At 48.4% G+C, this 27785-nt stretch overlaps 1 protein-coding gene across 2 annotated transcripts in view; it reads right to left on the minus strand.

The window, feature by feature from the left end:
* Nucleotides 1-2539: 2539 nt before the first annotated feature.
* CHAF1A (chromatin assembly factor 1 subunit A) overlaps nucleotides 2540-27785 on the minus strand; it is a 40827-nt gene continuing 15581 nt past the window's right edge. For both annotated transcript variants that reach the window (XM_087894509.1, XM_087894518.1), the window contains 11 exons: nucleotides 26338-26579; nucleotides 25253-25313; nucleotides 25003-25071; nucleotides 16925-17151; nucleotides 15233-15401; nucleotides 13997-14077; nucleotides 11733-11825; nucleotides 8563-8821; nucleotides 7119-7603; nucleotides 5421-5529; nucleotides 2540-2889 (listed from right to left, as the gene is read on the minus strand). In XM_087894509.1, coding sequence (XP_087750635.1) covers nucleotides 2819-2889; nucleotides 5421-5529; nucleotides 7119-7603; nucleotides 8563-8821; nucleotides 11733-11825; nucleotides 13997-14077; nucleotides 15233-15401; nucleotides 16925-17151; nucleotides 25003-25071; nucleotides 25253-25313; nucleotides 26338-26579 — 1866 coding nt within the window. In that variant the 3' untranslated portion in view covers nucleotides 2540-2818. The remainder of the gene's footprint in view (nucleotides 2890-5420; nucleotides 5530-7118; nucleotides 7604-8562; nucleotides 8822-11732; nucleotides 11826-13996; nucleotides 14078-15232; nucleotides 15402-16924; nucleotides 17152-25002; nucleotides 25072-25252; nucleotides 25314-26337; nucleotides 26580-27785) is intronic.

Below are 27785 nucleotides of genomic sequence, written 5' to 3' on the forward strand. Positions count from 1 at the left end.
TGTTTGCTTGGCTCTGTGTTTGGGGAGGGCTGATTAATTATCTAATGGCCGTAGGGAGTAGCCCCTTGGAGGTGGGTCAGATACTGCGTGGCCCAAGAGTTGCAGAAACACACAGACACACGTTCCTGGAATAGAGACTCGGCTTCTTTTAATAGCATGAGGCCGATGCGTCTGGTGCAGGGGTGGGTTCTAAATTTTTTTTACTACCGGTTCTGTGGGCGTGGCTTGTTGGTCATGTGACAATTCTTTAGGATTTAGCAGAGGTACTAGTCTACCAGGCTTTTAACTGCTTACAGAGCTGTACCGGTCTACTCATTTGTTTTTGGAGGCACCGGTCTACCACACTGCCTTTTAACACTGATCAGCTGTAGGGCGGCCCTTTGAAGCCCTTTTTCCCTCTAGCCGATCAGCTGGGACTCAGGAGGCAGCAATAGATTGGGGGTGGGGCCAAATAAAAGGTAAGAATAACGTGGGGTTTGGTGGGTGGACGGGGGTGGGGCAGAACCGGTTTGGTGATGTCATATCGTCACCGCTACCGGCTCGGCGGAACCGGGAGGAACCCACCATTGGTCTGGTGTGCCAGAAGTCTTCTGATTGGCCCTTTCTAGCAACATCTTTACAAGATAGTTCTTGATCTGAATTCCTGGAACAGTCCCCAATTATGAGCTAGATCAGCAGGGTTGGCTAGGGAATTCTGGGAGCTGAAGTCCACAGATTGCCGAGATTGGGAAACATTGGCTAAAATTCTCTGCCTTGAAATCTCAATGTAAGTACGTAGCTGGGTGGGGAATTCTGGGATCTGAAGTCCACAATTCTTCAAGCGGCCAAGTGCAAAAAGCACCGGGCTAGATGAATTGACGCTGTGAAACATGTAGAGCAGGGGTGTCAAACACAACTCCTGTGGGTTGGATCTAAACTGTGGTCAGAACCGGCCCTCGGAGCCGTCCTGGAAAATGTAAGGGGTCGTCCCGTGTTGGTTCGGCCCCGTCTACCCAATGCGAAGAGGAAACGCTAGCAGTTTGGGGAGTGGCGTCAAGCTGGCCACGCCTCCCGTTGGTCACGCCCCCCTCCCAAGTCAACCACAGCCCTGATGCGGCCCTCAATGAAATTGAGTTTGACACCTTTGAGTAGATCTTCCTAAACGGAGGTTAAGAAAATAACATTTGTCCCAAAAATTGTACCACTTCTTTTTTTCCTGCTTGATGTGGGGGGGAGGGGATTTGGTGGGAGGCGCTTGTTGAAAGCCCAGAAGGAAGAGGATTGGGGCTTTTAGAGGGGGTAACAAGAACAAGGGGCACAGTGAGACATTTGCAGAACCCACACCTCTGCTTGCAGCAGCCATGAAGGAGAGGAAAAAAACAAACCAACCACAAGGTTCGCTTGGAAAGGCGAGTTAGAACTCAGAAAAAGTGTAAGATGCAGAGAGCTCTGTCAATAGAAGGGAATATTTGTAGCCCGGAGTTGAACTGTCAAGTCCTTGGTGCTCTCCTGCTGACATTTCATGACCCAACTAGGTAATATCATCAGTGCTAGTTGTGGGGAGGAAGAAAAGGACTGGGTCCTTGGTTGTTTTCTTGCAGGCATTTCATGACCCAACCGGGTAACATCATCAGTGCTAGAAAGGTTTGCTCTGTTTATATACAGCGGCTTGCACGACCAATTTGGACCAACAAACTTGTTCTGACCTAGGCTCCCTTAAAAAGCAGGAAGCAGGAATTGGCACCGACAAAACCCCTTTTGTTTACACGACTGTGAATTTCATTCATTCAGTCAGCAAGGCTTGTCCAGTTTTTCAAAGGAATATTTATCAACACAGACCTCATCTCTTTTGGCAAGCTGCCACGTAACTTGTTTCCAAACGCAGAGTAAGGCAAAACTTGGCACAGAGTCTCTCAGAGTCACAAACAGAACTTTCCACTTTTGAAACGACCGACCGAACGAATTGTTTCCTGGAAAAGCCCCCCCCTCCTCTTTTGTTTCCTATGGGAGGGGCCAATCACCTCCAAGGTGTGGCTTTACTCCCAAGTCAGCCCTGCTTTCTGAGTTGATCTTGTCTTCTGGCAGCTCTACGCATGGCCACACTGGGAACAGGCTCCAGCTGTTCCTCTGCCTCACTGCTGTCTGTCTCCCTCTCTGCCTCCGATGCAGAGCCCTCATCCGAGCGTTCCCCAGCCCCCAGGACTGGCCCATGTTCCTCCCCAACCTCCTCACTGTCCGATTCTCCTGCCGGCTCTGCTGGTCCACAATAAAACAATATATAACAGCGTAATCAAGGAACCAGCAAGAACTCTCCCACCAATACTGACGGGACAAGCCACTTGTTTATAGAGAGAGCAAACACCACACACCCTTTGAGCATTGATGTTACCTAGTTGGGTCATGAAACATCTTCAAGAAAACAGCCAAGCTTAGCTAGCGCCCCAGAGACCTCTATTTTAGATGTCATATGAGCAGCCATAATAAACCCCAAAATTAAACACTTTCAAATTCAGGTGAAAAAAAAAAAAAAAGAATCACGGCACCACCTACTGAGCCCCTCAAAAATTCAATAATGCTTTTATTAGAAGAGATTATATGCCCTATGTTTTTATTCACCTACACCCCCCCCACCCCCTAAAAAATATGTCTTGAGCTTCCACCAGTTTGGTGGAACTGGTGGAGGAGCCGAACAAAGTGCTGTCTTCTCTTTACAAGGAACACAGTATGTTCAAGTATCTCGTACAAAAAAAAAAAAAAAAGATACACGAGGGTTTTACAATAAGCTAAAAGAATTCTACATACGTACAAAAGGGAGGGGGAAAGAATAGGGATGCGTATATCAAAAGGTGTTCGGGAAGTTGCTGGTAGCCGTGGCGGCTGGCTCTGCTTCGGAAGTCGTCTGTTCGGGTGCTGCAAAGACACAACGGTTTCACTTAAAACAACGGCTTCCCCGTTTCTGTAAGGCACAGAGGGGGAAGACCGGATTCTTTGCCAGGGCACCCGTTGTGAAAATGAGAAAACTTGAATATAAATATGGGAGATCGATGCGAGAGAGAATGCTGCTTCTATTCTACTAGCCACTTGTGGCTTGTCGGCTGCCGGCCCGGCAGGAGGAGGAGGAGGTGTGGGAGTCAAGGTCAGCATCAGGGCAAACTGGGAGCTCTGAGCGGGAAGAGGGAATGGAGCTGGCAGAGCCTGGGCCGTCTGTCAGCCCTCAGATGGAGAGTCAACAGCCCCCAGGTCTGGAGGTGGCTGATAAGAAGAGGAGGAACAGCTGGGTCCAGTGCCTGACACATGGCTGCACAGAAGGCAGAGGAGAGGAGAGCAGTGGAAATGTATGGGCTGGTCCTTGGGATGGAAGAGCCACCGCTGCTAGCGAAGCCCCACCCTAACTCTGGGCATAAAAGGCAGGGGGGGGTTGAAGATGAATAGGTGTGGCAGACAACTATTCATCTTCCGGCTGGATGGACTTGTTAGCCTATGTTGAGAGAAACTTTTTGACGGGGCTGCCGGCACTCCTAATTAAAGGAATCTTTTGAGTTCACCTCAAGAAACTGGTAGTAGCACATCAAGAGCCTTGGTAGTACAGTGGTTTAAAGCACCCTGTTATTAACACAGCTGTCTGCAATTACTGCAGGTTTGAATCTCGCCAGGCTCAAGGTTGACTCAGCCTTCCATCCTTTCTAAGGTAGGTGAATTGAGGACCCAGTTTGTGGGGGCAATAAGCTGACTTTGTATAAATATACAAAAGGATGAAGGCTATTGCTTAACACATTGTAAGCCGCCCTGAGTCTCCGGAGAAGGGCGGCATATAAATCAAATTTAAAAAAAAAAAAAAGAGGGTTTGTCGTGTTTGGGGAGCTGGGTCAGAACATAGCCCTGTTGAAGCTTGCTGTGTAGCAGGGCCTATTATAAGAGTCTATGGAGATTCTCCGTCATCCATTGTCCCAAAAGGTGCTTTTTTTCAAGAGGCAACCGGACTTTCGGGTTTTTTTCTTTTGAAGACATTTCGCTTCTCATCCAAGAAGCTTCTTCAGCTCTGACTGGATGGTGGGGAAATGGAAGGATTTATATTCCTTGCAGACAATTGGTCATTTGCATCCTTTTAGAGCAGGGGTCTCCAACCTTGGCAACTTTAAGCCTGGCGGACCTCAAAGCTGGCTGGGGAATTCTGGGAGTTGGTCTGCCAGGCTTAAAGTTGCCAAAATTGGAGAGTCATTGAGGGTCATTGAGGCCACTTGGAGGTTTGTCTGTGTCCTCGGGGTCACATCTTCAAAGAAAAAACAAAATCCAGTTGCCTCCTGAAAAAAGTACCTTTGGGACGACCTATTATAAGCAACTCAAGGTGGTAGACATCTGTAACATTCCTTCTATATTCTTCACAACAATCCTGTGAGGTGGGCTGGGCTGAGAGTAGTGAGTCCAGTCACCTGGGGGGGGGGGATTTCATGCGTAAGATGGGACTGGAACTCAGAGTCTCCTGGTGACTGGCCCAAAGTCACCCAGCTGGCTTTCACGTCTAAAGAAGAACTAGAACTCGCTGTCTCCTGGAGATTGGCTCAGAATCACCCAGCTGGCTTTCATCCAGGACTATAACTCCTGTTTCTGGACACCTTAACCACTACACCTTGAAGGAATATCCTGCTTTTCGTGAGGCAGTGGCAATTTTTTTTTAAAACTATCACTGCTTATTGAATATTGAAAGCCGTTTCTGAAAAGATGACGGACGGTTGCAGCTAAGATGAAAAAATTCCATCCATGTTTTGAATGTAATTGAACTGGGGTTTATTTCTTGTTTATTTCCAATTTTCTTTACTGTCTTGAGTGACTCTGGAGTCCTGGTGACCACCTGGACTAACCAGTATTCAGGCTTCTTTGCAAGATTTGGGCAAGTGCAGGGGTGAAATCGACTTACCTTCCCTACCGGTTTGGAAGTGCATGTGCCGTGCGCTCGCATCACATGCGCCCTTGGACCCTCTGTGCATGCACAGAGGGTAAAAAACAGGTTACTTCCTGGTTAAAATCAGGAAGTAACGACATCCCGGCGGGTGGATGGAGCCTTGTGCTGCCTCTGCAACCAGTTCGCCAAAACCGGTGCGAACCGATAGCATTTCACCCCATGGCAAGTGGCTTTGCCCTTGCCTGCTTTATGGGGCTGAGAGAGGGGGACTGGCCCAAGGACAGCTAATTGACTTCATGCCTAAGGCAGGACCAGAACTCGCAGCCTCCTGGTTTCTGTACTTTCGACCACCACACCAAACTGACATTCTGGTTTAATACAAGTTATTGTTCTGGGACTGGCAGAGGGTCTCAACTAGTTTGGGTTAGAGGTCTTTCTCAACTTAGTTGGGTCTGATGGAATTGTCTCCATGCAACACTGATGTTTAGCCAGCTTGGTTTTCCCCCTCCGACTGGGGGACTTTGAACAAGCAAGGATCTACCTGCATTAGCCAGCTTGTCTTGGCTTGGCTGTACATCTATGATGACGCAGTCGTCGTCGTCTTCCTCCTCGGTGTCTGCCTGAAATCCATCCATCTCTGTCATTTCCGCCTTGAACAAAAGAGGCATGTCAAACGTTGGCATCAGTCCTTCCAACTTGGGAAAGAAAGGCTCTCGAAGCCATTGTTAGTGAAAATAGACTCTACTAAAGCCAAGTGGTTATACCGAAGCAAAGCCGGATCTGAGTTTTTCGTACCCAAAGTAGATGGCAAAATTGGAACCCGGTCTTACGATGACCCATTCAATGACTGTCATGACTTACAGCAGGGGTGTCAAATTCAAGGCCAGCGGGTTAGACCCTGCCCATGGGGTGCTTAGATCTGACCCCGGGGGTGGGAGGGCACCCTGGAAACAGTGAAGGACCGGCCCGTGGTACCTAAGCCAGCAAAAACGGAGTTCCATTTTCGCTGGCAGAGTTCTCAGGCCACCATAGGCGCTCCCGAAATGAGTTACGTCAAGCTGGCCACGCCCATCCCAGCTCCCCAAGATCAAATATAACCCTGATGCGGCCCTCAATGAAATCAAGTTTGACACCCCTGACTTACAGTCTTAATTGCTGGGCTCAATTATGGTCGTAACTTGAGAATTATCTGTAACTACTTCACTATGCCCATTGGCCATACAATAAAACAGTGAGCCAAGAGAGGAGACTTGTGTGTGGGGCTTTCTTGTAAGAGGAGTGGGTCCACTTAATGACCATCACAATAAATAAATAAAGATGGCAAAGCTGGGTCAGTCCACACGATGACTAGCTTTGCGACCTTAATTACCTGAGGCTCAATTGTGGTCGTAAGTCCAGGACTACTTATATCCTATGTCAGTGATGGCTAACCTTTTCAACACTGAACACCGAAACGGGGGCTCATGTGTGCTGGAACCTGGAAGAGAGCAGCTGGCTGGTGCGCATGTGTGCGGCGGCCAGCTGCTCTTCCGGGTTCTGTCACATGCATGAGCGCCAGCCAGCTGCTCTCTTCCGGGTTCCAGCACGCGCATGTGCTCCAATCAGCTGGTCTTCACGCAAAAACCAGCTGGCCACTGCGCATGAACACGCCGGAACCCGGAAGACTAACTGGCCACTGCGCGCATTCCCACAGAGAGGGCTCTGTGTGCCACCCGTCACGCATGCCATTACAAGAGCCTTGGTGGCGCAGCAGACTAAAGTGCTGTTAAGTAACACCAGCTGCCTGCAATTACTGCAAGTTCAAATCTCACCAGGCTCAAGGTTGACTCAGCTTTCCATCCTTCCGAGGTAGGTAAAATGAGGACCCGGATTGTGGGGGCAATAAACTGACTTTGTATAAAAAAGAACAATTTTTTATAGGGGGGGGCGAAAGCCCTACTAAGCAGGTATATACAAAAGTATGAAGGCTATTGCTTAACGCATTGTAAGCCGCCCTGAGTCTCCGGAGAAGGGTGGCATATAAATCGAACCAATAAATAAATAAATAAATAGGTTTGCCATCACAGTCTGTTGTGGCCCGTACACGGCCTGTGAATTAGACACAGCTTTTCGGATCAGAGAGTCAGAATCTCCGCCACAGTCGGTAAACAAAATGTGAAGCAAAGAACGAGGATGGCACAGCTTGCTAACAACCAGCAAGGGGGAAGTTACTAACTTGGGTACAGAAGCCTGTCCTTACCTGCTCGGTCCCCGGAGGTCTCCTCATGAACTTGGTTATTGACATGCTTTGCGTTGACTTCCGTTTTGCGGAGACTGGGGGGGTCTGGGTTGCCGCCCCTCCTTGCAAACTGCCCGCTTCTTCCTTGGCCACGGATGGAAGCTGGGTGATGTAGTTCCACTGGCAAGGCACGGGCAGATGCTCCTGGCCAAAGTTCTTCAGGACTTCGGATTGCACGTACCAACACATCCGATACTCGGGCCTCTTCTCGTAGACGGAGTTCTCGGAGATGATCCTCTTCAGCCTGGCCTTGGAAGGAACAGTGTTCTCGCAGGCCGGAGCCTGGCCTTGGGAGACTTTGAGGCTGGCATCTCCGCTGCCCAGGGAGGAGGCCGGACTATTGGGGTCTGACAGCAATGCCAAGCGGCAACATTCCTGGAACTCCTGAATGATGACTTTGCTTCCGTTCACATTGCCGTGAAGTAGCGGAAGCAGCTGGGCCAAAACTGAAATGGAGTGAAAAACAGAATCTTAGTTACACTGAGGGCATCCCTGGCTGCTGGAGCAAACAGAAGCCACAGAATAATTGTGGGACACAGAAGGGACCTTCTGGAGGTCTTCTAGTCCAACCCCCTGCTCAAGCAGGAGATCCTATATCATTTCAGACAAGTGGCAAGCAAAGAAGAGGGAAGTTAGATTCACTTAACAACCCTGTTCCTAACTTTAACAACTGCAGTGATTCACTTAACAATTGTGGACACAAAGGTTGTAAAATAGGGCAGAATTCACTGAACAATGATCTTGTTTAGCAACAGAAACTTTGGGCTCAACAGTGGTCGTAAGTCGAAGACTACCTGCAGTGTGAAACTGATTGCTACTTTTTGACATCGAAGAGAAGGTCTAAACTACCAACATAAGAAGCCAAAATTTTTTTTTTTACATTTTTCATTTTATTAAATTTGTATACCGCCCTACTCCCGAAGGACTCAGGGCGGTGAACAGCCATGAAATAAAACATATAAATACAAAATTTAAAATAGAAATAAAACAAGTTAAATAAATTTGGCTGAACCATATTTAAAACCCCAATAATTTAAAACCAAATTTAAAATTCCCATTTAAAAGTGGAGAAGTTTAGGTCAGGCCGGCTTGCTGGAATAGGAACGTCTTAAGCGTGCGACGGAAGGCGCGTAGATCCGGAATCCTCCGTATCTCGGGGGGGGGGGGGAGCTCGTTCCAGATCGTAGGTGCCCCCACAGAGAAGGCTCTCCCCCTGGGGGCCGCCAGTCGACATTGTTTGGCCGACGGCACCCGGAGGAGCCCCTCTCTATGGGAGCGTACTGGTCGGTGGGAGGCTATTGGTGGTAGCAGGCGGTCCCGTAGATTCGGTCACCGCACATTCCAAAAAAGACCCTCATTCTGGGCAGGGGACCCTGGTTCTTTGCTCCATCTACCCGCCACTTACTTTCTTGGTCTTTTGTTTTCTTTTTGTTGCTTTTCTCTATCAAATCTTCCTCGGCAAAGCCGGAATCGAGAACAGAAGCTGTAAATTGCTGCAGGATTCCCATTTCTGCCATTGTGACGGCACCGTTCTGCTCGCCTTCCCAAACGCAACCGATCTTCACCGGCTGCAGGATGCGGAATCTTTTCCCCTTGGTGATCAACTCGTCCCACTCCATGGCTTTCAGCTTCTGGCGGACTTTGTAGTTTTCGGGATCGCATTCCTGGGATAAGGAGGGAGGGAGGGATGAGTTTAGCAATAGCAGTAAGACTTATATACCACTTTACAGTGCTTTATAGCCCTCTCTAAGCGGTTTACAGAGTCAGACTATGGGCCCCAACAATCTGGGTCCTCATTTTACCCACCTCAGAAGGAAGGGTCAGACATGACTGAACGGCTGACGATGACAATTGTATTTCTATAGATTTAAAACCACAGTTAATTCGATTTCCAAAACTGGTTTCAAATTATACAATTATTAGCAAAATTTAGTGATTTTGTCTATTGAACTCACTCCTTATGTTATTTTGAATAGTATTCAAATGGCTTAGGACAGGGGTGTCAAACTTAAGGCCCGTGGGCCGGATATGGCCCGTGGGGTGTTTAGATCTGGCCCGCAGGGCCGCCCTCGAAACAGCGAAGGACCGGCCCGCAAGTGCCTCTGCCAGCGAAAACTGAGCTTGGGAGGTCTGCATGTGCTCAAAAACTGAGCCCGGGAGCCCATTTTCGCTGACAGAGCACTCGGGCCCCCACAGCCCCCACCCCCTGAAGTGACGTCAAGCTGGCCACGCCCACACTGCCCCTCTCCCCCCCCGACACAATCCTGATGCAGCCCTCAATGAAATTGAGTTTGACACTCCTGGCTTAGGAGGAAAACAGAAGGGGATATTGTGTGCTTTTTGTATTATTTAAAAAAAAAAAAATCTGATAGATTTTTCAGGATCCATTATAATTTTAAACTAAGCCTAAGTCAAAGACTACCTATATTACGTATGTTCAACGAGTTCATAATGCCTAAAACGAATCCATAAGAAGGGATATACCTTATAGCTAGTTGATGTCAGGAGCCAGGATTGTTCCAATGAGTACAAGTGTTATTTCATGCCCTCCGTAAACAAGAATGTGAACTGCTTAATTGGTGGTAGATAAAGAGTCAATGGCTCTGATTTTGGCCATGTCATGCAGGGGAATTCACCGGAAAAAGCAATTAGGCTTGGAAGAGGAGTTAGAGGGCAGTGAGACATTAAGTGAATTTTGCCCCATTTTATGACCTTTCTTGCCACACTTTGTTAAGTGAATCACTGTAGTTGTTAAATTAGTAACACGGTTGTTAAGTGAATCTGGCTCCCCCGTTGACTTGGCTCATCAGAAGGGTTAGGGTTAGAAAGAACTAATATCAAAGTTGAAAGAGAATATGTATGATTAGCAATGGATAAGATAATATAATTAATTGAAATAATGTTCAGAAATTAGGATTGGATGATGATACTGTTTACATAATAAGTATAGAAGGTATTAAGACAAGATAAAAAAGTAGGGAAAAAGAATACTTTGGCAGAAATTGAAATATGTAGATTGTATTTGGATGTGACAAGTTGTATAAGACATGATTCGGTCAAGACTCTGTTCATAAAATATGAATGTGAAAGAAAAAAACAATAAAACTTATATATATATATATATATTTTAAAAAAGATCTTAAAAGTAGATCGCGTGACCCCGGGACAATGCAATTATCATAAATGAGTCAGTTTCCAAGCGGCTGAATTTTGATCATGTGACTATGAGGGATGCTGTAATGACCATGTGAAAAAATGGTTATAAGTCACTTTTTTCAGTGCTGTTCTAATTTGGAACAGTCATTAGATCAGTGTTTCTCAACCTTGGTAGCTTGAAGATGGGTGGACTTCAACTCCCAGAATCCCCCAGCCAGCACTGCTGGCTGGGGGATTCTGGGAGTTGAAGTCCACCCATCTTCAAGCTTCCAAGGTTGAGAAACACTGCATTAGATGAACTATAGTAAATCAAGGGCTACTTGTGATATCAGCTCACCCACAATAATGATTGTGCATATGTAAAAACACTGGGAAAAACTCCCATCATGTATCTGATACATGTGATCCATTGAAGCTTACGATTGTTGTTACGTTTTGTTTTCAGTCTTAATTCTACTCCTGCAGAATCAAATAGAGAAGCGCAATACATTTGTGGGTTTTAGGTTTGAGTGGCAGCCTTTTGACAGAGGTTGTCTCTGGCTATCGGTCCTGAGGGCTACAGGTAGTCCTCGACTTACAACAGTTTGTTTAGGGACCGTTCAAAGTTACAACGGCACTGAAAAAAAGTGACTTAGGACTGTTTTTCACAGGTTCATTACAGCATCCCTCATAGTCACATGATCAAAATTCAGACGTTGCAGCATCCCCCCCCCAGGGTCACGTGATCCAAATCAAGATGCTTGGGAACTGACTCATATTTATGACGATTGCAGTGCCCCAGGGTCATGTGATCACTTTCTGTGACCTTCTGACAAGCAAAGTCAACGGGGACACCAGATTCACTTCACAACCGTGTGAGTAACTTAAGAACTGCAGTGATTCACTTAACAATCACACCAAGAGCCTTGGTGGCGCAGCGGACTAAACTGCTGTTAAAGTAGCACTTAGCTGCCAGCTGCCTGCAATTATGGCGAGTTCAAATCTCACCAGGCTCAAGGTTGACTCAGCCTTCCATCCTTCCGAGGTAGGTAAAATGAGGACCCGGTTTGTGCGGGCAATAAGCTGACTTTGTATAAAAAAAAGAACACCGCTTGGGGGGGCCAAAAAGCCCTACTAAGCAGGTATATACAAAAGTATGAAGGCTATTGCTTAACATATTGTAAGCCGCCCTGAGTCTCCAGAGAAGGGCGGCATATAAATCGAACTAATAAATAAATAAATAATAAACAAATGTGGCAAGAAAACTCGTAAAACCGGGCGAAACTCACTTAACAAGTTTCTCGACTTAGCAACATCAATTCTGGTCTCAACTGTGGTCGTAAATCGAGGACTACCTGCTGAGGTAGACCAACATCTACTGCCTAGCTCATTTTTCCAGCCTCTTAGCCTTAGCAAAACGCTCTTCCGTTTGGGGCTTACTTCAGTCACGCCTTCATCCTCCGAAAGGTATCCGTGGGGAACAAAAAAGCCATCGTCATCATCTTCCTCCTCTCCACCATCTTCTTCCTCATCCTGAGTGACAAGAAAACCGGGAGAGATTACAAAGTGGCTTTGGAAGAGCATTTTTTTCTCAGAACAACTTCAGTGGCAGATCTTTCGAAAAAGGGCTGGTTGGGAAGGAAAGGGCATTCTCGGTTGTGACAAGATGTTTGTGGGTATTTTTGTATGTTCCATACAAGATTACTTTATGCAGCAAAAATGGAAGGACATTGCGATCCCCACAATGGACAAATGGCTGCAAAAGATAGCAGAGATGGCCAAATTGACTGTTTTGATCAAAGAAAAAAAAGAAACCACTATTACTTTTGTTTCTCCTTGGAAACCACTTCTGGACTTTGTGCTTGAGGTGGGGTAGGGGGGAGATGAAATTTTGATTTTGAATTTTACCGATTAGATAGATTCGTTGTTATAGAAATGGCTACTTTATACTATTATGGAAAAGTAAAAAGTTGAGATTGGATGTTATTATTTTATTCTACCGGACCAAAGGGAATTGGAAGTCAATGCCTTTTCTTTCTTTTTTTCCTTTCTTCTCTACACTTCTCTTTTCCCCTTTCCCTCCCTCATTTTTCCTATTATTTGCTTTCGTATTTTATAATAAAAACTGTAAACATGACACTGGGGGAAAAAAGAGGTTTCTGGGTATTTGAAAGAAATGCATCTCTCACATTTAGGAACGAATTCCCCCTTCTCCCCTCTCTCAAAAGGTCTGTGCCGTCCTTCAGGAATATCAGAGATTAAAGAACACAGATAGATTCCAATTATGGGGCAGCTGCAGTTGGAAAAAGTCACAAATCAGAACTGGTTTGATTCACAAGGAGGAATTGCCCTTGCAGTCATCCATCCATATAGTATGTTTTTCACCCCTAGATGTATGGATGCCAGGTCAAGATTAGTTATGCTGGAGAGCCAGTTAGGCATAGGGATTAAGGCCTCAGGCTAGAAAGCAGGAGACTGCGAGTTCTAGTCCTGCTTAGACACAAAACCAACTGGTTTCTGGTTTCAGTTTCCGTCAAGGAGGCAGTGGCAAACCATTTCTGAAAAACCTTGCCAAGAAAATTGTGGGGACTTCTCCAGGCAATCTCTGATAATTGGACACAATTTAATGTAAGAAAAAAAAAAACTTTCTGGCTATTTCTGTTAAGACACTGTTCCAATCATCTTCTCCCAGAGCGCCAAGAGATTGGGGTATGTGGCCAACTGTGGATGACCAATTTCATTTTCATTTTCATTTTATTAAATTTGTATACCGCCCTACTCCCGAAGGACTCAGGGCGGTGAACAGGCACAAAATAAAACACATAAATACAAAAGTTAAAAAACATAATTAAAACCAAATTAAATAATTTTGCCCGAGACAATTAAAATTCTCAATAATTTAAAACAAATTAAAATTTCAATTTAAAAATTTAAAAGGGGAGAGAATTAGGCCAGGCCGGTCTGCTGGAATAGGAGTGTCTTCAAAGCACGGCGGAAGGTGCGCAGATCCGGGATCCTCCGTATCTCCAGGGGGAGCTCATTCCAGATAGTAGGTGCCCCCACAGAGAAGGCCCTCCCCCTAGGGGCCACCAGTCGACATTGTTTGGCTGACGGCACCTGAAGGAGCCCCTGTCTATGAGAGCGTACCGGCCGGTGGGAGGCTGTTTGTGGTAGTAGGCGGTCCCGTAAATAACCAGGTTCTAAGCCATGGAGCGCTCTAAAGGTGGTAACCAAAACCTTGAAGTGCACCCGGAAGACCACCGGGAGCCAGTGCAGCTTGCGCAGGAGAGGTGTCACACGGGAGTGCCATGTTGCTCCCATAACCACCCGCACGGCATTTGTATGCCTGATTCCAGATGTTACCTGCAACATCATCATCTTCTTTTAACGACCCCATAATCCCTTGCAGGTGGAGTCTGGGCAACTGGATGTACAGTGTTTACTGGCCGGATGCCCTTTCTGTCGCCAATGCAGAGTCCCCCCCGCCCCTAGTAGATACATTCTCATTGTGCCCAGAGAGAGAAATATCTGCCTCTACCTACCTAGGATTGAACTCACAGCCTCCTGATTGTGAGGCGAGAGCTCCACCTCTAGGCCACCGCACCACTCCATGTTACCCACAACATTTCAACCACTAGTCTTCCAAGAGTTTTGTCATTGAAGGAGGGGCATGTTGCTACTTCAGGAAAAAGGCTTAGTCTTACCCCTTCGCTGTGAGAGAGGGACTCCCCCGGTTCCTCCTCCTCCCACTCTTCATCACTCTCAACTTCATAGTCCAGGAGCTTCTGCAGGGAAAGAAGCAAGAACAGTGCAAACTAAGTAAGAAGAGCTTCCAGAAGGACTGTGCAACAGGGGGTGGGGATAGAGACTGATTCCAAACAGCATTAATGGCAAAATAGAAACACGGAATCCTAGAACTAAGAATTCCAATATTTGATGGGCCGCCACAAAGAAGAGGGGGTCCACCTATTCTCCAAAGCACCTGAGGGCAGGACAAGAAGCAACGGATGGAAACTAATCAAGGAGAGAAGCAATCTGGAACTAAGGAGGAATTTCCTGACAGAACAAAGAGCCTTGGTGGCGCAGCGGACTAAAACTGCTGTTAAAGTAGCACTTAGCTGCCAGCTGCCTGCAATTACTGTGAGTTCAATTCTCACCAGGCTCAAGGTTGACTCAGCCTTCCATCCTTCTGAGGCAGGTAAAATGAGGACCCGGTTTGTGGGGGCAATAAGCTGACTTAGTATACAATAGAACACCGCTTGGGGGGGGGGCAAAAAAGCCCTACTAAGCAGGTATATACAAAAGTATGAAGACTTTTGCTTAAAGCATTGTAAGCCGCCCTGAGTCTCCGGAGAAGGGCGGCATAATCGAACTAATAAATAAATAAAACCAGTAGAAAAGCTTGCTGTCAGAAGTTGTGGGTGCTTCACCACTGGAGGTTTTTAAGAAGAGACTGGACAGCCACTTGTCTGATATGGTATAGGGCAGTGGTTCTCAACCTGTGGGTCGCGACCCCTTTGGGGGTCGAATGACCCTTTCACAGGGGTCGCCTAAGACCATCGGAAAACACATATTTTCAATGGTTTTAGGAATAATTTTATGGTTGGGGGTCACCACAACATGAGGAACCGTATTAAAGGGTCGCGGCATTAGGAAGGTTGAGAACCACTGGTATAGGGTCTCCTGCTTGAGCAGGGGGCTGGACTAGAAGACCTCCAAGGTCCCCTCCAACTATGTTATTCTGTTATTCCATCTGCTGCTTAGTGCGAGATTCCAAAGGTCTCCAAATTTGGCAACTTTAAGACGTGTGGATTTCAACTCCCAGAATTCCCCAGCCAGCATAGGATGCTTTCTTTCCGCTAAGATTTACTGCCATCTCCTCCCATCGATACCCGCTTGGCTTTAACCTGCTTGAAGGTGATGTAATGTTCCCAGCTTACCACATCTTTGGCCCAAGGGTTTCTGGGCCTTATTGCAGAAGTTCTCTTGTTCCATGTGCCCCAGTAGGCAGGCCGGTGATTCTCACAGAACTGCAGGAGTTTCATTCTGCCAAATTTCTTCCTTTCGGGCGCATCTTCTGCCTGGTTGCTACTCACAATGACCACATCGCTTTTGAACAAAAAAATAAAATAAAAATAGGGCACTCAATATTTGGTGTCGCCCACCAGGGTTTTAAGACACCAAAAGAAAGGAAGGGAGGGAGGGAGGGGGGAAGCTGAAAATCTTCCTTGATCTCCACTGAAATGAAGTTTCTAATTAGTACTAGGATAATAATGCCTGACTAACAAGAAAAGGACTTTTGTCCACTTCTGTAGAGAAGCTTCAATTAAAACTGAACTGGTGGGATTGTGTCACAGCTAGAAGGAGTGAGTGAAAGTTAAGGAAACCGGGTGTCCTGCAAACCACCCCAGATCAAAGAGGAATGGGGGAACTGGGAGATAGAGCAGTGAGAGGGAGGGGACACTAAAGCTTTCTATACTGGATGCATAGAAATGCCAGAAATGCCCCCTGCCGTGAAAACATCTGGGCAGGATGACTAAGGATTAAGGGATCACAATAGCACACCCTCTTTCAGCAGGGAAGTTGTGAGTGCACAGCAGGGTGCTTGCAACCAAGACAAGCCGAAGTTTAAAAGTTGAGCAAGGGGGAGGCATCTTGAAATGGGTCCTCGCACCCGAGCGATATACGCAGTGCACTCTCAACGTCAGGCGAATGTATTTCCATCGATTGTCTATGGAGATTCTCAGTCATCTAGGCCAGAGGTGGGCAATGATGGCCCTTTTATGACTTGTGGACTTCAATTCCCAGAATTCCTGAGCTAACATGGCTGGCTCAGGAATTCTGGGAGTTGAAGTCCACAAGTCATAAAAGGGTCATAGTTGCCCACCCCTTGATCTAGGCCATGGTTGTCCCAACGGTGCTTTTTTTTTTTTTTTTTAAATCAAGAGGCAACTGGACTTTCTTGGGTTTTTTTTGAAGACAGATGGGGAGGGATACGTCATCACCTATGGTGACGCAGTGCTTAGAATGCAGGACTGCAGGCTACTTCTGCTGACTGCCGGCAGTTTGGCAGTTCGATTCTGACTGGCTCAAGGTTGACTCAGCCTTCCGTCCTTCCGAGGTGGGTAAAATGAGGACCCAGATTGTTGGGGGCCAGAGGCTGACTCTTTAAACCTCTTAGAGAGGGGCTGTAAAAGCACTGTGAAGCAGTATATAAGTCTAAGTGCTATTGCTATCATCCATCTCCAGTCTACAACAGTCCTGTCCACTGTTCCAAGAAGGCTCCCCACCCATTTGCACCACTCAGGTGACCCTGAGGACACAAATTAACCTCCAAGTAGCCTCAACGACTCTCTCCAAGGATGCAAATGACCAGCTGTCTGCAAGGAGTGTAAATCCTTCCGTTCCTCACCATTCAGTCAGAGCTGAAGAAGCTTCTGGGATGAGAAGCGAAACGTAACGTCTTCAAAGAAGAACCAGAAAGTCCATTTATTCCCATTTGTTCCTACTTTGGGTAACAAGTTCTTATGGGCACAGCAGCTTGTCCTTTTATTCCTGATTTTCATCCAAAGTGTTTTGCTAAAGCCACATCTGTCCCAGGACAGACCTCCTTTCCGAAAAGAGCAGCTAACCTGTTAATCCCGTCGGCGCTGGGGCTGAAAGCAAGGATGGGCTCTGATCTCCTAGCATCCCGACTCTTCAGCTCTTCCAGGAAAGAAAGCTCGCAGCTCTGCTCTTCCACGGAGAGGTCCATCCGGTCGGAGAGCTCCTGATCGAAGGGCACCCGGCAAAGCGGAGCAAGGACCATGTTCTCCTTGATCTCAAAGGGAGCAAACTTCCCACACCAGCCCGCCAGAGTCTGAAAATAAAGAGAGCAACTTTGTTATGCTGTTGCTCTTGGAATGCAACCTACGATGGAAGTTTCATCCTTGAAGCCCAGAAGAATTAGACACTATATATATATATATATATATATATATATATATATATATATATATATATATATATATATATATATATATATATACATACATATATACATACATATATACATACATATATACATACATACATACATACATATATATATATATATATATATATATATATATATACATACATACATATATACATATATACATACATATATACATACATACATACATACATATATATAATATTTATATATATATATACACACACACAATTTTGGTGCGTCTTATACTCCGAATGTAGCCCCGCCCACCCACCGGCCCCCACCCTTTGGCCTCTGCCTCCCAGCAATTTACCTCCTTGCAGCAAGCAACAAACAGCAAAACAGCCCATTTTAGCTTCAGCACAGCCTGATTAGCACAAGCAGCTGATTGTCGGTTTGATCGGCCTCCCGACCCTAAGCTGTTTTAGGCTGCAGATTGCCATGGCCTATTGCTATGCGGGCCTCCACTGCTTGCTGCAAGCAGGCAAATTGCTGGGAGGCAGTTTTTTTTTTTTTTGTGCTGAAAATGAAACTAAAGCAGGCTGTTTGCTGCAACGAGGCAAACTGGGAGGCAGAGGCAGAGTTATTGTGAGTGTTTTATGGTCTTATTTTCTTCTTTGTGTCCTTTTGTTGTAAAATTTCTGTCTAGAATCAACAATTAGCTGTAATTTAAAAAGCATTTCAGTAACTTAATTAAAATGTTACCTGAAGGAAAATAAAGATTGCATGCTGAATAATTTACTGATTCTGATTACAATACCAATCTATGCAAAGGAAAAAACTTAAAACAGTTCCAAACTGGTAAAATTTCATATTATTTCCCATATCCATGCATTAGCGTATATCTTGTTTTCCTCCCCAAAAAAGATAGGTGTGTTTTATAATCTGGAGCGTCTTATACTCTGAAAAATACGGTAGGTTGTCATTCTGAGGTTGTCATCATTTTTGCTGTTTAAAGCGAAGTCCAAACAGAAGAATGGACGTTGTCTTACCTGAACGTCCTTTTTCTGGGCGCTGCGTACACTATCCATGCATGGTTAATACTTCAGTATTTGGCAACAACTGAGTGAAAGAAACAGAAGGCTCTTCCCCTTTCCGCCCCCTAGCCACGCCTCTGTACCCATGATCCCCCAGTCTGAACGAAAGGCGCAGCTAACAAGGAGTCCACTAAGAGTAACGTTAACAAACTCAACTTTATTAACACCAACTTGATAACAGGAACGAAAAAGATCAACAGTCACCAGGTGAGCAGTCAGCCCAAGAGGGAGGGTTATGGATAGTGTACGCAGCGCCCAGAAAAAGGACGTTCAGGTAAGACAACGTCCATTTTCCTGTGCGCTGCTCCCACTATCCATGCATGGGATATACCCAAGCTCAAATCCCCTGGGCGGGATGCTGACTGTCTCCATCGTTGTCCTCCGACACCACTTTCTGAAGTACTCTGCGGCCAAAGGCCGCCTCAGCGGAGTTGTACACATCGATCTTGTAGTGGCGAATGAACGGTGTGAGGGACGACCAGGTCGCCGCCCTGCAGATGTCCGCTACCGAAGCTTGAGTAGCCCAGGCCGCCGACGTGGCCGCACTGCGGGTAGAGTGGGGGAGGATTCTGCCCGGTGCCGGCCTGGAGCTTGAATCGTAGGCCATAGCGATGCAGGCCTTAATCCATCTGCTGACCGTGGCTGGTGATACCTTCTGACCCATGGACCTCGGACTAAAGGAAACCAGGAGACCCTCGGTCCGGCGATAGGACTTGGTCCGACGGATGTAGATGCGGATAGCACGTCGGACGTCCAACGTGTGCCACCTCTCCTCCCTAGCATCTCGGGGTGAAGGACAGAAATCAGGCAGGATGAGTTCCTGGGCCCGATGGAACCACGAGTTGACCTTCGGGATGAAAGCCGGGTCGAGGCGTAGCGTCACCGTGGATTCACGAAATATGCATAAATCCTTGCGGACTGAGAGGGCCGCTATCTCTGAGACTCTTCTCGCGGAGGTGATTGCCAGCAAGAAGGTCACCTTAAATGAGAGGTACTTGAGCGAGGCTGAGTCTAGGGGTTCGAAGGGGGGTCCAGTCAGCGCCCGCAGAACCAGAGTCAAGTCCCATGATGGGTACCGATGCACTGCCGGGGGTCGAAGGTTTGTGGCCCCATGTAGAAACCCCTTGATGCGCGGGTGGTGCGCGAGAGACTGGTACGGGGGGCAAGTGATGACCGTTGATAGGGCAGCTGTCTGCCTTCGTAAAGTTGCGGGGGTCAGGCCCCTGTCAAGGCCAGCTTGAAGAAATTGCAGGATGTCACGCACCTCAGCTGATGTCGGATCGGTGTGTTGTCGGGTACTCCAGCGACAGAACGCCTGCCAAGACGCCTCGTAGATGCGGGTTGTAGACGGACGTCTAGCCGCTTGGATGGTGGCCACGACCTCATCTGGTAGGTTGTCCTTTTTCAGGATGACGCGTTCAAATGCCAGACGGCTAATTGTAGCCACTGGGGCTCTGGGTGCGTGACCTCCCCCTGGCGAAGGACGAGTCGCCGTGGTGGGATCACCCATGGTTGGTCCACGGAGAGCGCCACTAGGTCGGCATACCACGGCCGCCGGGGCCAGTTCGGGGCTACCAGGAGCAGGTCGGCCTTCTCCGATAGCAGTTTTCGGATGAGGCGGGGAATTAGAGGCAGTGGTGGGAACGCGTACAGGAGACCCTCGGGCCACCTGCAGCGCAACGCGTCGTGGTCTTCTGCCAGAGGTGTCGGGTAGCGCGACACGAAACGGGGAAGCTGAGCGTTGGCCGGGGTTGCAAAGAGATCCACCTCCGGGCTCCCGAAGCGTGAGGCAAGCTCCCGGAACAGTTGTGGATGGAGCTGCCATTCTGCTTGGTCTATGGTCTCTCTGCTGAGCCAGTCTGCTCTGACATTGGATGCCCCCGAGATGTGATCCGCCCTGATCGAAAGAAGGTGGTTCTCTGCCCAGTTGAAGAGATCGGCGGCCTCTCGCATCAGGGTGCGGGACCTTGTGCCCCCTTCCCTGTTGACGTGCGCTTTGGCCGAGATGTTGTCGGTCAGGATCAGAACGTGATGTCCTCGCACTGTCGAATGGAACTCCTGAAGGGCCAGTTTGATCGCCCGAAGTTCCAGAAGATTGATGCTGCACTGACTCTCCCGCCGGGACCACTGTCCCTGTGCCGCCAGGTTGTGGAGGTGGGCTCCCCACCCTCGAAGACTTGCGTCGGTGGTGATGATCAGTCGGTCCGGCTCTAGGAAACTGGACCCCTTGAGAAGCGAAGGCGATGTCCACCACCTGAGGGACTGGCGGACCTGAAGGGTGAGGAGTACTGCCCGTTTGGAGTTGGCCCTGCCTGCCCGCTGAAAGGGGAGCAAAAACCACTGCAGAGGTCTCGAATGTCTGCGTGCCCACGGAACGATGCCGAAGCAGGATACCATCTTTCCGAGAAGGCAAGAAAGACAGATTAGGGCAACTCTCCTCCTCGACAGGACCTGTTGAATCAGAGTGCGGATGCTCTGGGCTCTGTCCGGTGATAGGTAAACCTGACCGTTGGCTGAGTCTATCAGTGCCCCCAGGTGAAGTAGTCTGGTGGTGGGCTGCAGATGACTCTTTTCGAAGTTTATGGTGAAGCCGTGATCCTGGAAGACCTGCAGGACTCTCCTCATGTCTTCGGTGGCCTGATCTCGGGTGGAAGACAGGATCAGGATGTCGTCCAGGTAGCAGAGCAACCGGATCGGGATGGTTCGAAGCCTGGCCGCTACCACCGCCACCAGTTTGGTAAAGGTGCGGGGGGCTGACGAAAGTCCGAATGGCATCGCCCGGTACTGGTAATGAGCTCCCGCGAATTCGAATCTCAGGAACTGCCTGTGCCCCGGGTGAATGGGCACGTGAAGATAGGCCTCCCGGAGGTCGACCGATTGGAGCAAGTCGCCCCGTCTCACCCCCGCTAGGATGGACTTTAGGGAGTGCATTTTGAACCTGTGGTATTGAACCGACAGGTTTAGCCGCTTTAGATTTAGTATGCCCCTCCAGCCCCCGGAGTTCTTGGGTACTAGGAAGAGGGTTGAGTAGAACCCGGAACCCCTCTGGGCGTGCGGCACTGCTTCGATGGCCTTGACTTCCAGGAGGTGTTCTATCTCCTGGGACATTAAGTTCCGCTGTTCTGCGGAGCGGGGTATTGGACAGTGGACAAATCGATGGGGCGGCTGACCGGAGAATTCGATAGAGAGACCCGAACCAGTCGTACGCCTTACCCAGGAGTCCGAAGTTGATTTGGCCCATTGCTGGTGGAAGTGAATGAGCCTTCCCCCTATGGGGCCTGCGAGCCTGGAGTCACTTCCCCCGTTTGGCTGGCTTCGGCCCGGCACCACGGAAGTTTCGCCTTGGCTGCTGGTTTCGCCCTCGGTCTCGGAACTGCTGCCGGTCCTGGAATCTGTCTCCTCCCTGATAGAGGGGGCGATGAGCAGAGGACCCCCTGGGTCCTGCGCTGGCACGAAAGGGCTGTTGTAGCGGGTAAGGAGTGTAGCGGCGTTCTTGGCGGCGGTAGGTCGATGGGAGGATCTTTCTCTTGTCCTTCCCCTCCACTAGTAATGGTTCCAGTGCGGCGCCAAAGAGCTCTGGGGCTTTGTAAGGTGCCGCCACCAATTTCCATTTTGCTTTGACATCTGCCTTCCAGGGCCGGAGCCAGAAGAGTCTTCTAGCCGAAAGGGTTGAGGCGAGGGACCTCGAGGCAAATTTGGCTGCGTTTAGAGAACTGTCTGCTGAGTATTCAGTGGCGGCTATTAACTTGTTTATATCCTGCTGGAGCCTGGTGTCCTCTGGGGGTAGTCTGTCCTGCAGGTGGCGGAGCCAAATGAGCGACGCACGGTTGAAGAAAGACGTCGCCGTCGCGGCTCTGATTGCCCAGCCCGCCGCCTGATGTGCCTTTCTGAAGGCCCCCTCCATCCTCTTCTCCTCTGCCTTGAGAGAGTCAAGAGGGTCAGTGGTGATCAAGGCACCAGAGGACAAAGCTGCCACAGGCTGGTCGACGGTCGGGAGTGCTAGGAGGTCCTCTAGCTCTGGGGCTGCGCAGTAGAGCTTCCTGTCCAGATTGCTGGGTGTGGCCAGGGAAGCTGGTTGTCCCCAGGGGTTCTGGATGACCTCCGCAAACAGCTGAGGGCACGGGATGAAATCCCTCTGTGGCTTTGATGGGTTGAAAAGGGCGTCGTGCGGCCCCGCTGCCGGTGGGGCGGCGGTAGTGACGTCCCCTGGTACCCCGAGGTTGGTTGTAAGCCGGGCCTTGTGGAGCAGGGATTTGAACAGGGCCGGACGGAAGAGGCCTGAAAAGGCCGGTGTGTCAGGCGCTAGACCCTCATCCTCTGATAGCTCCATCTCCTCAGGCCCCTCCTCTGCTTGGTCTGATTCTTCCGAAGAGGAGTCCTGACCTCGTCTGGGGAGAGGCTGGGGTTGGGGTTGGTGGCGCCACGACTGACTCGTGGCGGCTTGGCCTGAAGCTTGGGACGACTGCTGCATAGTGCTAAAGAAGGAGGAGAGTGCGGCTGAGAACATGGTCTGGAAGTCCAATGGGGAGGCCGTCCCAGGCCCCCCCTGGGGGTGCTGGTCAGCCCTTGGCGGCGGGCTCGATGCCTCCCTGGCCCGATGAGGTTGTGCCGTGAGGAGGGTCGGTGAGGCCTCTGCGAGCCCTGTGCCTGCCTCCGGGCGAGGGGTACTGTGGCCAGACCTGGGCACATCAGGAGTTCTTGGGGTCACTGCGATGTCGGATACAGAAGAGATCCCCAAGTCCCTGCCCCTAGGGGAAGCACGCACTGGGTCCAAGGTCGCGGGCTCCCTGGATAGTGTTGCAGCGACTGTCCTCTGGGCCTTCTCCCATTGTCTCTCGAGAGCGTTATGCCTCCTTAACGCATCTCTGTCTTGGAAAGGCAAGGCCCCTTCCGAGGCCGCTCTGCTGGTGGCGCTCGAATGCCTCTTTTTGGATTTCTTCTTGCCCCCTTTACTGCTTTTGTGGGGGGGGCTAAGCTCTAACTCCATATCTGAGGAGGGGGGGGAGTGAGGCATTGTTGAGGTTTGAGAGCGTTGGGCAGACCCCCTGATATTGTGTTCCGCCACCAGATGGCAGGACTCTGCAATAGAGCCCACGTGTATAAAATCTTCTCCTCAGGTGGTAGAGGAGGAAGATGCTCCGCCCCCTTAGACTGGCGTGGGGGGGGGGGTCTGCAGCCGGCCCGCTGGTGTCTAAGGGCGCCGGCTGCGGAGTCTGTCCAAAATGGCGGCCCGCAGGTCCACCAATATGGCGCTGGCACGTGGCTCCGCTGTGCCCGACTCCGGCGAGGTCTTAAACTGGCGGCCCGAGGGTCCGACCAGATGCCGCGCGATTCCCCTTGCAGGGGAAGGCTGCTCCGGTGTCTGGCGCTTCCTCTCCTTCGCGCCCGTCAGATGCTTAGCGGCGGCGGCTCGATCGGCGATGCGTGGGCGGCCGGGGATTCCGAATCCGCCGCCCAGCTGATGAGCGCGACGCCGCACGCTGCGTCTTCTCCACGCGCTCCGGAGCTCTCCGCCGATCGTGGAGCGAGGAAGCCGAGCCCGCCGGCCAGCTGGAAGTCGCTGATTGTAGCGGCCGCCTCGCACGTGTGGAGAAGCTTCCGATTGCCCAGGAAGCCTGCCGGCTGCTCAATCGGGCTGCAGCGCTCCGCTCTCCCCCCACCAGCTGGAAGAACGAGCCTCACGCCGAAGCGCCAGGCAAAGCAACAGAAAAAGGGGCGCGAAACAAGCTATTCAAAATAAACACAACAAACGCCTAAACGCTTAGAGAGAAGAGCCAAACTAAAGAGAAGGAAGGGAATTAAATATAAATAGGAAAGGAGCAAAATCCCACAGAAGCACAATACCTTTAAAACCTGTGGAGCTCCCAAAAAACACTCCAGTAGTTGCCAGCAACTGAGTGAAGACTGGGGGATCATGGGTACAGAGGCGTGGCTAGGGGGCGGAAAGGGGAAGAGCCTTCTGTTTCTTTCACTCAGTTGTTGCCAAATACTGAAGTATTAACCATGCATGGATAGTGGGAGCAGCGCACAGGAAAAACATCACATCACACCCACATTAGGTTGTTTTTAAACTGCAATGCTTACAGGTGGTCCTCGATTTACAGCCATTCGTTTATAGTGGCCGTTTGAAGTTATAACACATTGAACAAAGTGACTTATGACAGTTTTTGACCCTTACGAACGTTGCGGCATCCCTGGGGTTGATGGATGGAGATGCTTGGCAAGTGATTCATACTTATGACCGTTGCAGTGTCCTGGGGGTCACGCGATCACTTTCTGTGACCTTCTGACAAACAAAATCAATGGGGAATTCACTTAACCACCGTGGCAAGAAAGGTTGTAAAATGGGGCAAAACTCACTTAACTGCCTTGTTTAGCAATGGAAATTTTGGGCTCAATTGTGGTCATAAATTGATGACTACCTATCTTTTTTTTCTTTTTTTTAAATTGCAGGTTGATTATACAGGTTTCAGGTTGATAGGCTATGCAACGTTCTGACTCTGGGGATGTGGGCCTTAAGTCCTCTTATTTTAGCTAAATTTACAACAGTTGTGCTAATTTTGGCCAACAATTCTGTTAATAGTTCCTGAAACGCATGATGATGACCTTCTAGTCCAAGAATTTTATGGTATTGCCCAGGAAAAGGAAAATAGTTTTAAACACCTCAAAGGTATACAGAAATGGTTAGAAAACTTACTTTTGGAGCAGGCGGGGTTTTTGGTTTTTGAAAGAACCGGGTGATTTCAGCCTTTTCTGCTTTGAGGCGCTAGAATCAGAATATGAAAAAAAAAAGAGATATGTTACAATCCATGAGATTAAGAACATCACTGCAAACAAAGCCTTCTCTAATACAGAGAAGGCAAACATTGTCTGATGTCCAAAAGCGCTTCTTTTGAGCTCTTGTATTCTTGCTGAAATAGAATAAAGGAAAGCCCTTCTGGTTTTACCTTCTCTTCTTCTTTTAAGCGTTTTTCTTCTTCCTTTTTTCTTTTCTCTTCTAATTTCGCCCTTCAAAATAAAGCCCAGGTTTAAGAAAATATAATCCCGGTTTATGAAAACACAAGCATCGGGAGCATTCAGACATGACTCAAATATTCCCCACTCCCCAAAATGCTGGGGTAAAGGAAACATTTTGCAGATCCTTTGTTTAAAGGAATTTTTTGGGGGGGAGGGAAAAGCTTCCATTTGAATTTCTAATTCAAATTGATTTACAATTAAGTGGTCCAAGAGGCAGCCTTGAAAATATCCATGACGACTGGAGAGCAAATTGCAATGGAGCACAGATTGGTGAGATATAAGGAAGGAAAGAAGGAAGGAAGGAAGGAAGGAAGGAAGGAAGGAAGGAAGGAAGGAAGGAAGGAAAGAAGGGAAGGAAGGAAGGGAGGGAGGGAGGAAGGAAGGAAGGAAGGAAGGGAAGGAAAGGCGGAAGGGAAAGGAAAGGAAAGGAAAGGAAAGGAAAGGAAAGGAAAGGAAAGGAAAGGAAAGGAAAGGAAAGGAAAGGAAAGGAAAGGAAAGGAAAGGAAAGGAAAGGAAAGGAAAGGAAAGGAAAGGAAAGGAAAGGAAAGGAAGGTCCTCATCAGTGATACTCTGAGCAGCATTAAAGCAAAGCAGCCAATCAATAGAATGTAATCCTATAACTGTCCAATTATATTCAAACAAATAGTTTTTGTAACAGGCTTGTAACAGTTCCTGGCTTGGTGGCCTGGACAATGTTGCATTCATTCCATGGTGCGACCTTGGAAAGGCCAGCAGTTCTCATACATGACTATAGTAGCTTCCCCCCTTTACCCCTCTTCGTAGCTTCCTCCCTGTTGTGTATGGGAGACTGGCATCTGGTGAAGCATGGCTGGCAGGCAGGCAGGCAGGACATCAATGATACTCCGAACACCATTATAGGAAAGCAGCCAATCAGTAGAATGTGATCATATCAAGAGAAAACAGCAACCAAGTCCAGCTAGCAGAATCCCAGCAACCTATCCAATCAGAAGGGAAATCTATGTTGATTGATAATCCCCTGTGACAATTTACTTACTCCAGAGCTTCTTGCCTCTCTTTCCGTTTTTCTTCTTTTGCGCGTTGCTTTTCAGCTTTCTCTTTTTCATCTTTCTCTTTTTTCTCCCTCCTTTCTTTATCCTTAAGCTCCTTCTCTTCTTCTTTCTTCCTCTTTGCCTCCTCTCGGGCACGTTCCTTCGCAGCCTGGGCTTCCTTTTTCAGCTGTCTCTTCTCCTCCCGTGTAGCTTCCAGCTTCTGAAGTTTTTCTGCACGTTCTTGGTCCTAGAAAGAAAGAAAGAAAGAAAGAGAGAGAGAGAGAGAGAGAGAGAGAGAGAGAGAGAGAGAGAGAGAGAGAAAGAAAGAAAGAAAGAAAGAAAGAAAGAAAGAAAGAAAGAAAGAAAGAGAGAAAGACCAGAAAAGGCCTTTAGGAGGAATTCTTGACCCTGTCGTACCCCCCCACCTTTCGAGCAATGCAATGTGTTAACAGGTTGCCTCGACTTATAATCATCCGTTTAGTGACTGTTTGAAGTTACAACTGCATTGAAAAACGTGACTTATCAACAGTCCCCAGATTTATAGCCATAGCAGCATCCCCATGGTTAAGTGATTTATATTCAGACACTTGGCACTTGACTCACATTTATGATGGATGCAAGCCCCCGGGGTCACCTAATCGCCATTTGTGACCTTCCCACCTGCTTTCCAACAAGCAAAGTCAATGGAGGAAGCTGGATCTGCTTAATAAATATTTGATCCATTTAACTGACGGGATTCACTTAACAACCACAACAAGTCCTAAAACCGAGTTAACTGCCTTGCTTAGCGATGGAAATTCTGATCCCGATGGTGGTCGTTAAGTCAAGGACTACCTGTATATGTTTCCAGGGGTGCTTCCAGTACCTGCTATTCAGCAGGTTCTGGAAGCGAAAATTTTGAGCAGTTTGGAGAACTGGCAAATGCCACCTCTGGCTGGCCCCCGAGTGGGGTGGGAATGGGGATTTTGCAGTATCCTTCCCCTGCCACGCCCACCAAACCATGCCCACAGAACTGCTAGTAAAAAAATTTGAATTCCACCACTGTATGTTTCCCAGGCTCATCCCCTGTGCATAACCAGGATGGTGAGCCCAATAGAGGGAAATCAGAAGGGGATGATGCAGTCATAAATGCAGCCAGGCCCAAATTTTGTTTTCGTAACTGTGTGGGTGGTGCAACGGACAGAACAGAGGAATGGTCATAAGTCCCTTCATTCGGTGCTGTTTGTAACTTTACTTTTTATTATTATTAGAAAATTTATATTGCCACCTATTTGCACATGGCGACTCAAGGCGGCTTACAAGGATATAAAAACCTCATATAAAAAATAATACAAACTAATAAAAGAATCATATAATAAATTAATAAAATGATATAATAGCCCCCCACCCCAGCAACAGCAGAGCACACGAGCCATTTAATGGGCTCCATCCCGCTCTGGGTTCCCCAGGCCCA

The sequence above is a fragment of the Pantherophis guttatus genome, chromosome 1, assembly GCF_059756535.1.
Source record: "Pantherophis guttatus breed Tessera chromosome 1, ASM5975653v1, whole genome shotgun sequence".
Classification (NCBI taxonomy): domain Eukaryota; kingdom Metazoa; phylum Chordata; class Lepidosauria; order Squamata; family Colubridae; genus Pantherophis; species Pantherophis guttatus.